At 38.4% G+C, this 11780-nt stretch overlaps 2 protein-coding genes across 2 annotated transcripts in view; both read right to left on the reverse strand.

Moving 5' to 3' along the window:
• Window positions 1-6: 6 nt before the first annotated feature.
• LOC122088626 (laccase-17-like) lies at window positions 7-2952 on the reverse strand. Its single transcript, XM_042657938.1, has 6 exons — window positions 2762-2952; window positions 2483-2634; window positions 2123-2367; window positions 1472-1600; window positions 418-1386; window positions 7-310 (listed from the first exon to the last, which is right to left on the reverse strand). Exons 1-6 carry the CDS (start codon window positions 2888-2890, stop codon window positions 180-182), a joined length of 1755 nt encoding a protein of 584 aa, XP_042513872.1. The 5' UTR covers window positions 2891-2952; the 3' UTR covers window positions 7-179.
• A 5018-nt stretch (window positions 2953-7970) lies between these two features.
• LOC122088627 (laccase-17-like) overlaps window positions 7971-11780 on the reverse strand; it is a 10469-nt gene continuing 6659 nt past the window's right edge. Inside the window, exons 2-7 of the mRNA XM_042657939.1 lie at window positions 10725-10887; window positions 10439-10590; window positions 10070-10314; window positions 9843-9971; window positions 8534-9502; window positions 7971-8401 (exon numbers count right to left, since the gene is read on the reverse strand). Of these exons, the coding sequence (XP_042513873.1) occupies window positions 8271-8401; window positions 8534-9502; window positions 9843-9971; window positions 10070-10314; window positions 10439-10590; window positions 10725-10853 (1755 nt within the window). The 5' untranslated portion in view covers window positions 10854-10887 and the 3' untranslated portion in view covers window positions 7971-8270. The remainder of the gene's footprint in view (window positions 8402-8533; window positions 9503-9842; window positions 9972-10069; window positions 10315-10438; window positions 10591-10724; window positions 10888-11780) is intronic.

Consider the following 11780-nt stretch of genomic DNA (forward strand, 5'->3'; position numbering starts at 1 on the left):
AATTTTGGGAGGGCAAAACGAAAGAAAAAAAAAAATCTCATCTCTATATTCTGTTCCTTTCCTCTGCTTATGGCAGTATTAGGATTTAGGAACATAACTAACTGCAAACAAAAAACTAATTAAACAAATAAATTAAAAAGTTATTGCACTCCAATCAAAATAAATCTAGATGGTCATGATCAACATTTGGGAATATCAGATGGTGGTGGTGGCAACTTTTGACTGGGTCTTTTTCCATCTAAGATGATCCATGCCATCTTCAACCCCCAACTAGTGTGGACCTCCAAATGACAATGCATGAACCATACCCCTGTTGACAAGTCACCATCCAAAGAAAATCAGTCAAATTTCTATATGATTTCATGTTATATTATGAAATATTTGGCACCAAAAAAAAAAAAAGATGAGGCAACCCACCTGGATTGTCTGCAAGGAAGCGAATGGCAACCCAACCACCGGATGGCACTCCAACAGTGTTCCTTTCAACAGGGTCAATGAGATTGAACTTAGCTGGGTCCTTATTACGATCAAAGTTGCCAAAGCCTTGTCCCACAACAAAGAAGTTGAATCCATGGAGGTGAAGAGGGTGACTCTCTGCCCCAAGTATGCTAGTATCCTGAATCACAAGCTCCACACTAGTGTTATAGGGCAGCACCACAACCTTAGTGCCATTGCTATCCATGGTATTGTTGGGGGGAGTGCCTGTATAATTAAAGGGTATTAGTGGACTGGTAGGGAAGTTAGTGGTGTAGACACCCTTTGATGATTGGCCAAAGAAGTGGGTTTGAAGAAGGGCTGTGGTTGGCATAACAAAAGAAACATTGTTTATGTTAGCAGAAAATTTGGTGGTATTGGTGGGCCCTTGGCATGTCTGGTTCTTAGGGCATGGGCTTGTTCCTAGCCCAACTGTGAAGAAGAAATGCCGGTTCACAGTCTGGGGGACATTTGCAGGGAATGTAGAACTGGCCAAGCTTCGGAATCGTTTTGAAAATTTTGTAGCAAAAGAAGTGTCATTGAGGGAAGGGAGGGTTGGCTTGAAGAGAGGAAGTTTCTTAACTGGGAGAGAAGAAGTGATTGGGTGTTCATATTCAAGGATCCCAACAGTGGTTGAGTTGTCAAAGGTACCACGGCCAGTGACATATGGCCTAGCAGCCATGAAGAAGGTGGCATTGGGGAATTTAGGTTTTGTCTTGAGGAGAACATTTGTGGTTTGTCCTGGGGCAATGAGGAGGGTCTTGGTGTTGAAGGGCTTCACATAGACTGCATCAGCTTCAACTATTGTAACTGTGTGATTGGCAATGCTGAAGAAAAGCTCGTCATTGAGTGCAGCATTGATCAAACGGAGGAGATATGTCTTCCCAGGCTTCACCTTGAGCTTGAATGTGTCTGCAAAATTTCATTAATGGAAGTGTAAATGGGTGAAGCCAAAAAGAACTAAATGATGGAAATTGATGATGAAGGAAGTATATACCTTTAGCAGAGCAATTGTACAAAGGACCTGGGAGTCCATTGATGGTGTAGGCATCAGAGACATTAGGGCCTCCTCCATTCTGTAGAGCCTGTGTGATCACTGCTTCTGTGTCTACATTCCACCATTCACCTAAAAATTCAGAATAATATGATTTGTTAGAGTTATTGAAGAACGAATTATAATGTTTTCATCATGTATGGGTTAACATCTAGTCATTGTATATATTGGCACTGATTAGTAGATGGGCGTTGAGTGATGTGTTTGGTTAGATAGCGCCCAATACAGGAGCTGGTTTCTTTGATGGGTAATAGGTTTCGGGTTTATCCCTTAAAAGCATAAACTGTATGTGGACCTATTAATAATTGAGCCCATTGTGGGAAAATCATCAATTGTTCATTCGGGGTTGGTCTCTGCTTCCGGTCTATATAATGTTAGCAATACTTATTAATTGCTAACCCTAACCATCGTGGGGAAAAACCTACCATGAAAAAAAATTTCTCAAACGTTATGGATTTGTTCCTTGATTAAAAATGAATATATAGTATGCAATATTATTCTTTCATGAACAGGAGCCAGAATGAAGCCCTAATCAAATGTAATTCATCAATTCACCTTCTAATAAACTGAGGAAATTTTTGTTAGTTTGCTTACCAAAGATGATGGGTACTTCCTTGTAGGGTTTGAGAAATGGATAAGGGACACTGCGCTTAGGGAGGATGATAGTAGGTCCATAAAGGGTAGACCTCAGCCATGAGATGTGGGCATGCCACCAAAGTGTTCCTCTCTGCCCAGTAATAGTGAAGTTGTACACATAGGACTGGCCTGTTTGAATAGGGCACTGAGTTATGTATGCTGGCCCATCTGCCCATCCACTTCGAAGCTGTCGAATACCATGCCTGTTACAGTTTGATTTTCATTTTCTTGGTTAGCTGAGAATCATTTGCTCTTAAATAATCCAAAGTAAAGAAAAAGTGAGTTGGAGAAAGAGAATGATGGCTCCCTAGTCCTTACCAATGCAAGCTGACATTGTTCTGGACATGGTTAACTACCTTGACAACAACCCGGTCACCCTCTCTAGCCACAAGTGGAGGCCCCGGAAACTGGCCATTGACAGTCACAATGCTCTTTGTGTGGCATAGCCTTGTTACATTCTGCAACTTGATCTGCAAATTAACTCAAACTTATAAAAAAGGAAGAAGAACAAGAACAAGAAAGTGTTTGGAACCCATTTCCAATCATCTCAGCTTTGATAATTTTGTAAGAAAAGTAGTCCAAGGAAATATTGCATACATCAAAGTTGTAGTGCCTTGTAATGCCTGAATGCTGGGCAACTACTGCTAAGGGCAGAAGCCATATGGTGCTTAAGGCCAAGACAAAAGCCACCACAAGTGGTGATGAGGAAAGCAGAAAGAAACCCATCTCTCTCTCTCTCTCTCTCTCTCTCTCTCTCTCTCTCTGGTGCAACTCCACTTGTTTCTTGAGTGTGAGATTCATGAAGCCCTCTGAGGTCCTTCATATAGATAGAAGGAGAAAGCGAAAGAAGTAGAGTAAAGAGTTTTTGACCGGGACTGGAGTTTGTTGCTGACATGCTGTTGGTCGAGCTTTACTTAGGAGAAATGTCAAAGTCATAATATTTTGTCCCAAAATGCCCTTGTTAGGGGACTTTAATTGGGAGATGATTTTGACCAATCCTTCCATGTAGGGAATTGCATACCAAGCATTAATATTGCTTCCATTTTCATTCAATAAGTTTGTAGTCCTCAAATCTTTGTAAAACATAAAATGGATTTAGAAGCAACAGTGACAGAAGAAAAGTTATAGATCAGCTCTTGAATGGAGGGCATTTTTGACATTGAATAGTAGCTTTCCCAACCCCATATTCTTGAAAACCAAGCCAAATCAAAGGGTTATATCTGCTTGGCTGTTCATGTTTCTTCATGAACGAAAAGGGGAATTCTATTATCTATACATTTGTGGTTGAGAGACAAGTGGAGGACCACTGCTGTTTTGCTTAGCTTATGGTGGGTGCTCAGGTGTTGTTGATATATCTATAGGATTTTCAGGCAAGAGAAAGACCTTTTACCCAACTTTCCTCCCAGCTTTCCCTCTAAAGCAAAGAATGCTATAATGGATGGTTCTTTTGGTCTCTCCAAGTTTCTTTATTTTTGTTTCTATTTATTAGTTTATATAGATGTTTCATTCACAAATAGAACTAAAACTAAAAGGAATAAAAATGGAGAAAAATCCTTAATTGCAAAGACTAACCACACCGGGAATTCTACACCCCAATACCTTCCAAAAAAAAAAAAACAAAAAACAAAATTTCTGGTTTGATTTTAATTTCTGGTTTGATTTTATCTCAGGAAGATGAAAAAATGCTCATAATTAAGGCTCTCTCTCAAAAGTATTTCATTATAATGAAAACTTTTTTTTTTCGGTAATTTATAAAGAAAACTTGGTCCATAGAATAATGTCATCTTACATATTATATATATAAAATATTTTATTTATTTGTTAGGGGCAATGTTTTCTATCCACAAGAGGCCTCAACACCCACACACAATGGTGCACGCCCCCAAGAAGGGTATGGTGATCATTGTACGGCCCATGTGTACGCGGCGTAAGACTTCTCGTAGACAAAAAATTGTCCCTTAATATATATATATATATATATATATATATAACATGTAATGGTATCTATATCCAATAGCCATGGTTTAAAAAAAAAAAAAAACTGCCGCTAAAGATGAGATACACAACTGGATCATTAAACCATGGTCTGCCGCTAAAGATGAGATACACAACTGGATCATTAAACCATGGTCTGCCGCTAAAAATGAGATACACAACTGGATCATTAAACCATGGTTCATAACCCATTTTCCAAATGTGTCAATCGAATAGACCATAGATGTGTATTGATTTAAAAACCACGATTGTAGGTCTATGGCTGTGGTTTTCGAGCCTACGACGACGGCCGCCACTATAGAGGAATTTTCTTGTAATGATCCATATATATAGTTTTTTTTTTTTTTTTTTTTTTTTTTTTTTTTTTGTGGGTGGTGGGGGGGTGGGAGAGGAGGAGAGGAGGGGAGGAGGGGGAAGATTGATTTCACCACAAAATGATTTTATGTATTTGAATTGAATTCATGGTTTAGAAAAAACTTAATTCCATGCAGGGTTGTTTAAAACTCTTCCCCACACCTTACTCCTAAAAAAAAAATTGTGAAATCTGACCAATATAATGGTTACGATTAGTTAGAAATGTTGGGAATAAAATATTAATTTAGCATTTTAGATATCATTGAGGGACCTAATTCTAGATATAGAAGGATCAATAGAAAGATTTCATGATTAAAAAGGACTAACCAGAATAAGGAACAGTTGTTGGCGAAATCAATTAAATAAAAGATCCTGAAGTCAGCCAAGGACAATGAATGTGAGTATATCGAAGTGGCACAATCCACGGTTGTACGAGAGATCAAATTCAAACAAGAGTGTGAACCAAGCAAAGAAATTCCTTATTCCTAACGGGAAGTATTTCTCAACCCTAAATCTTGATAATAGACCTTTTGACATTAAGCCTGCATATTATTTGATTTCTTCACCCAAGGGTTCTTGGAGAGGGACCAGTGAGGAACTTCTTCAGCACCCTTGGCTGTGGGAGGATCCAAATCCTTTATCAATTACATTATTGATTGAATAGTTCTTATTCAACCTCGGTATGATCTAGTTCATACGATTGTGGGGTCAGTATGGACCCGTAGGACTAGTCAAGTTGAAGGCCTGGGTACCTGTAGTTAGCAAAAAAAAAAAATGCATACCAAATGCAGCATAAGTTACCATTACAAGATCACAAAGGATGCACGAGAATATGACAAATAAGAGCGCCAAAATTTGAGCTAATGCTTGGCTGAGTCTAGGCCAAGGTTAAGCCCAATCTATTGTGAAATGCATTTTGGGCCCATATGATATGGGATCCCAATTGTAGGCTCAAGCTGGTTTGGGACTATCTGCGGCCCTAATTCTAATAGATCACCATGCAATGACTATGAAATAGGATTCACGTAAATGTGGAGTTTGTGCGGTTTTTACCAATTAAACTTTTAACCATTTCTTTGACCTGATCATTCATGATTTTTGTCTTTAGGGAGAATTGTTTATCTATGATAAGGGGTGCGTCAGTTATTTTAGGAGGCTGTGTCTAATTGCATGAGCTCCGGACCACTGTTAGCAAAAATGGAAAGGGCAAAAAAACAGAAAAGGATGGTACGGGTTTTAAACAGTAAAAATTTTCAAGCGATACGGTCAAAAAAATAGAGAATGGCAAAAAACTGAAAATGGATGGTACGGGTTTTAAACGTGTAGATTTAAAACAAACAGGACTAAAAAAATGGTACTATACTCGTATAAATTAAGGAATTATTAGATGAATACTTGCATCTAATGTTCAAAATTACTACAGTATCCAACACAAATGCATATATATATATATATATATATCTCACGTCTCATTATAAGTTTTATAACATATAATTAAATATCATCCACTACCAATTATAAATTCATACACCATACATGTCTAAGTTTTATTGAGCAATGTGACTTGGCTTTGATATTGTTCATTGTTGTCAACATAGTCAACACACTCTTGGAATAATGTATATTCAGTTTGAGTTAGTAGTTATCATTTTAGAAACATTTTTCAGCAAATGCATCAGTTTGTATCTCAATTTTGGGATCCATACATTGATATTGAGTTGAATGTGATTCATGAGAAATATAGGTCATTGAGTTAGCTTCAAGTCGGCGAAAGAATTAGGTGGATCAGAGTTCGGGAGAGAGAGATATGGTCAATTAAGTAGACATTATATTCAACAAGTTAAGTCTTAAAAAAGGCCAAAAAAAAATGAACGTGTTTAAATGCGTTTTAAACTCGTTGAGAACAGAAATGCTTATCGTTTGCTATTTTTCTAAGTATCTTTGAGAAGCATAGGGAAAAATGTGTTTTAAAAGGTAAAAAAACGAGAACATGTCACGCGTTTTTGCTAACAGTGCTCCAGACATGTTCGATTTTTCTCTTTTAATAAAATTACATTCATAGCTTGGGTACTTTGTCAAAGTACCCAAGCCATGAATGTTTATTTATTTTAACAAAATCATTCATACCTTTTTTTTTTTTTTTGGGGTTCAGCATTTCAACAAAGTCATTCAGAACAAACATTCTAATCCTCCTCACACCGATTTATCTGTAATTCAGATTTCTTTTTACATCAGAAAATGGTTGGACCCATCATATGTTGTTTTCTTCGATGACAGATCATGTTCACATACGAGAACAATTTTGCACGTCCTTGATCTGGAATTTGAAACCACTTTCTCTCTCTTCATTTAATAGATTTCAAATTCACGGATCAGAAACGTACAAGATTGTTCTCGTACGTGAACCTGATCCGTTCTCGACTTCTTCTCCGAGAACCCCACTTCTCTCTCTCTCTCTCTCTCTCTCTCTCTCCATTTGGCATCCATCCATCATAAATGGTTGAGTTTCTTGATAAGACAATGAGGGAGGCAATTCTAGGAGGCAATTCTAGGAGGCCAAATCCAACATGGCGGTTTGATTAGAGCTTTTTTTTCTTTTTTTTAGGTAGAACATTAGAGCTAAAACTCGTTTAGCATGTCCATGTCGTTATTTACTTATTGTGTTAAATTTGCATTGAATCTTCAATTTTTCACAACATATCAAAATAATACGAGAAGAGGAACGTGATATTACCAAGCCTTGCACTAGTGCACTAGGGTCTCATGACCATGTAGAAATCTCTTGCCCTAATATTATATAGTAGTAAAAAAAAAAAAAAAAAAAATCAATTCCCTTATTTTTAAGAACATGGCCACTAAAAAACAGAAGTGGATAAGATTTTTACCATTTAAAATATATATATATATATATAGGGTGAACTATAAAGTTGACATAAGAAATCCAATTCCTCTATGACCCGGTAGAATGTGCAACGCACATCTGATGGCCATGAGTATCCGACATGCACCCCAACATATGGATGCGCATCCCAAGGTGCTCCTGACCATTAGATATTCATCGTACACTATGCCGCACCATAGAAGAGTCCCACACTAACATAAGACACTAAATTTGACATTATTATACATGGGATCAAAAAAGAACCATGCCAATCTATCGGATGTTGCCTACTCCCAAACACAAGTGGGGCACAAAAGATCATGCTGCCTCTCACCCTATGCATCTTCTCATTGGCCCCACATGCTAGTGTTGTCTATACTAAGACTATCATTAATGTTCTTTCTCCCATTATATATTTATGAGGATTCCTCATCTATCAAATGGTCAAATATAATCAAATCATCACTCCATACGTGATTCCAATAATAGCCAAAATTCCAGTTCATAGTGCTTCTATCCGGTGGCAACAATAGAAACCCCTTCGCCAATCGTGATGAAGTTTACCATATAGATGTAGGAAAAATAAATATCAATAGATCAATTTTTTATTCCATTGATGTATTTTCAAAACTTCATTCACAAGTTAAAAAAAAAAAAAAAAAAAATCCTTCGCAAACATGATGAACTCGAAATTTAGGGGGAGGGGGAAAAGAAGGAAAGAAAAAAACTAATCTCTATCCTCTTTTCCTTTCCTCTGCTTGTGACAGTAGTACGATTAGAAAGATAAACTGCAAACAAAAAAATAATTAAAGAAATAAATTTAAAAAAAAAAAAAATTCATTGCACTCCGATCAAAATGAATTAAGATGGTCATGATCAACATTTGGGAAGATCAGATGGTGGTGGTGGCAACTTTTGATTGGGGCTTTCTCCATTTAAGACGATCCATGCCATCTTCAACCCCCAACTAGTGTGGACTTCCAAATGACAATGCATGAACCACACACCTGTTGACAAGTCATCATGCAAATAAAATCAGACAAATTTATATACTATTTCATGTTATATTATGAAATATTTGGCACCAACAATTAAATAAAATAAAAAATAAAAAAAGAAGAAGAAGATGAGGCAACCACCTGGATTGTCTGCAAGGAAGCGAATGGCAAGCCAACCACCGGACGGCACTCCAACGGTATTCCTTTCAACAGGGTCAATGAGATTGAACTTAGCTGGATCCTTATTACGATCAAAGTTGCCAAAGCCTTGGCCAACAACAAAGAAGTTGAATCCATGGAGGTGAAGAGGGTGGCTCTCTGCACCAAGTATACTAGTGCCCTGCATCACCAGCTCTACACTAGTGTTATAGGGCAGCACCACAACCTTAGTGCCATTGCTATCCATGGTATTGTTAGGGGGAGTGCCTGTATAGTTGAAGGGTATAAGTGGACTGATAGGGAAGTCAGTGGTGTAGATACCCTTTGATGATTGGCCAAAGAAGTGTGTTTGAAGGAGGGCTCTGGTTGGAAGAACAAAAGAGACATTGTTTATGTTGGCAGAAAATTTGGTGGTATTGGTGGGCCCTTGGCATGTCTGGTTCTTGGGGCATGGGTTTGTTCCTAGCCCAACTGTGAAGAAGAAGTGCTTGTCCACAATTTGGGGAACATTTGCAGGGAAAGTAGAACTGGCCAAGCTTCGGAATCGTTTTGTAAAATTTGCAGCAAAAGAAGTGTCATTGAGGGAAGGGAGGTGTGGCCTGAAGAGAGGAAGCTTCTTAATTGGAAAAGAAGAAGTGGTTGGGTGTTCATATTCGAGGATCCCAACAGTGGTTGAGTTGTCAATGGTACCACGGCCAGTGAAATATGGTCTAGCAGCCATGAAGAAGGTGGCATTGGGGAATTTAGGTTTTGTCCTGAGGAGAACATTTGTGGTTTGTCCAGGGGTAATGAGGAGTGTCTTGGTGTTGAATGGTTTCACGTAGACTGCATCAACTTCAACCACTGTAACTGTGTGATTGGCAATGCTGAAGAAGAGCTCATCATTGAGTGCAGCATTGATCAAACGGAGGAGATATGTCTTCCCAGGCTTCACCTTGAGCTTGAATGTATCTGCAAAATTTCATTAATGGAAGTGTAAATGGGTGAAGCCAAAAAGAACTAAATGATGGAAATTGATGATGAAGTGTTATTGGTGAAGCCTGATCAGAGTCTCATCCAAGAAGTACTGTAAAATCTCTTTCATGGGGTAGTTTTGTACTTTCGGGAATTAGGGTTTTTGATGATTTGTAATTTATTTATTAGAATAGTGGAAGCTCTGGTTTATTGCTGGGCTGTGGGCTAAATCCATCTTGGTGAACCACGTAAATCATTGTGTTTTTTGTGGGTGATTTTTTTTCATTGTTCTTTTGCTATCGTTATTCTACTGGTTGTTAATTCCTAAGGAAGGTACCTTTAGCAGAGCAGTTGTACAAAGGACCTGGGAGTCCATTGATGGTGTAGGCATCAGAGACATTAGCGCCTCCTCCATTCTGTAGAGCCTGGCTGATCACTGCTTCTGTGTCTGCATTCCACCATTCACCTGAAAATTCAGAACAATATAGTATGGGTTTAGATTGATTATTAAAGAACTTCATTACCTTCTAAATTAAGATTGATTTTGTTGGTTTAGTTGCTTACCAAATAAGATGGGTACTTCCTTGTAGGGTTTGGGAAATGGGAAAGGGACACTGAGTTTGGGGTGGATGATAATAGGCCCATGAAGAGTAGACCTCATCCATGAGATGTGGGCATGCCACCAAAGGGTTCCTCTCTGCCCAGTAATAGTGAAGTTGTACACATAGGACTGGCCTGTTTGAATAGGGCACTGAGTTATGTAAGCTGGCCCATCCGACCACCCACTTCGAAGCTGTCGAATTCCATGCCTGTTTCAGTTTGATTTTATCTTCTCAGTTAGCTTAGAATCATTTTTGTTCTACAATTGTCTTAAGTAAATAAGATAGTGAGTTGGAGAAAGAGAATGATGGCTCCCTACTCCCTAGTCCTTACCAATGCAAGGTGACATTGTTCTTGACATGGTTAACCACCTTGACAATTACCCGGTCACCCTCTCGAGCCACAAGTGGAGGCCCCGGAAACTGGCCATTGACAGTCGCAATGCTCTTTGTGTGGCATAGCCTTGTTACATTCTGCAACTTGATCTGCAAAGTAACTCAAACTTGTAAAAGAGGAAGAGGAAGAAGAAGAAGAAGAAGAAAGTGTTTGGAACCCATTTCTAATGATCTCAGCTTTGATAACTTTGTTAAAAAATATAGTCCAAGGAAATATTACATACATCAAACTTGTAGTGCCTTGTAATTCCTGAATGCTGGGCAACTACTACCAAGGGCAGAAGCCACAGAGTGGTTAAGGCCAAGAAAAAAGCTCCTGGAAGTGGTGATGAGGAAAATAGAAAGAAACCCATCTCTCTCTCTCTCTCTCTCTCTCTCTCTCTCTCTCTGTGGTATTACTCTATTAGTTTCTTAAGTGTGAGATTCATGAAGCCCAATGAGGTCCTTCATATATAGATAGAGGGAGAAAGGGAAAGAAGTACTATAGATAGTTTAGTTTTTTACTAGACTGGAGTTGTTGCTGACTTGCTGTTGGTCGAGCTTAACTTTGGAGTAATGTCAAAGTCATGATTTTTGTCCCAAAATGCCCTTGTTGGAGGGGACTTTAAGGGGATGATATTGACCAATCCTTGGATGTAGGGATTGCATTACAAGCTTTAATATTGCTTCCATGTTCATGTAATAATGTTGAAGTCTCAGTCTACAAATCTTTGTAATTCATATAATGCATTCAGAAGCAAAAGTGAGAAGAAAAGTTATAGACCAGTTCATGCATGGAGGGCATTTTTGACATTAACGAGTAGTAGCTTTTCCAACACTATATTCTTGGAAACAAAGCCAAATCAAAGGGTTACATCTGCTTGGTTGTTCATGTTTTTTCATGAACCAAAGTGGAAATCTATTACCTATACATTTGTTGTTGAGAGACAAGTGGAGGGCCAGTGCTGTTTGGCATGAGCTTATGGTGGGGTACTCAGGTGTTGGTATATATATATCCGTACGATGTTCAGGCGAGAGATTAGACCTTTTACCCAACTTTTTTTCCCAGGTCTCTCTAAAGCAAAGAATGGAACTATGGATGGTTCTCATCCTCTCTCCAAGTTTCTCTATTTTTGTTTCTATTTATATGTTCCTAGAGATGTTTCATTCACAAATAGAACTAAAACTAAAAAGAATTAAAGTAGAATGAAATACTTTAACCGTATATACTTAACCCCAACGGGAATTCTACAGCCAACCACCCCCACCACCCCCCCACCCCAAAAAAAAAAAAAAATATA

This window comes from Macadamia integrifolia, chromosome 9, assembly GCF_013358625.1.
Source record: "Macadamia integrifolia cultivar HAES 741 chromosome 9, SCU_Mint_v3, whole genome shotgun sequence".
NCBI classification, from domain to species: Eukaryota; Viridiplantae; Streptophyta; class Magnoliopsida; order Proteales; family Proteaceae; genus Macadamia; species Macadamia integrifolia.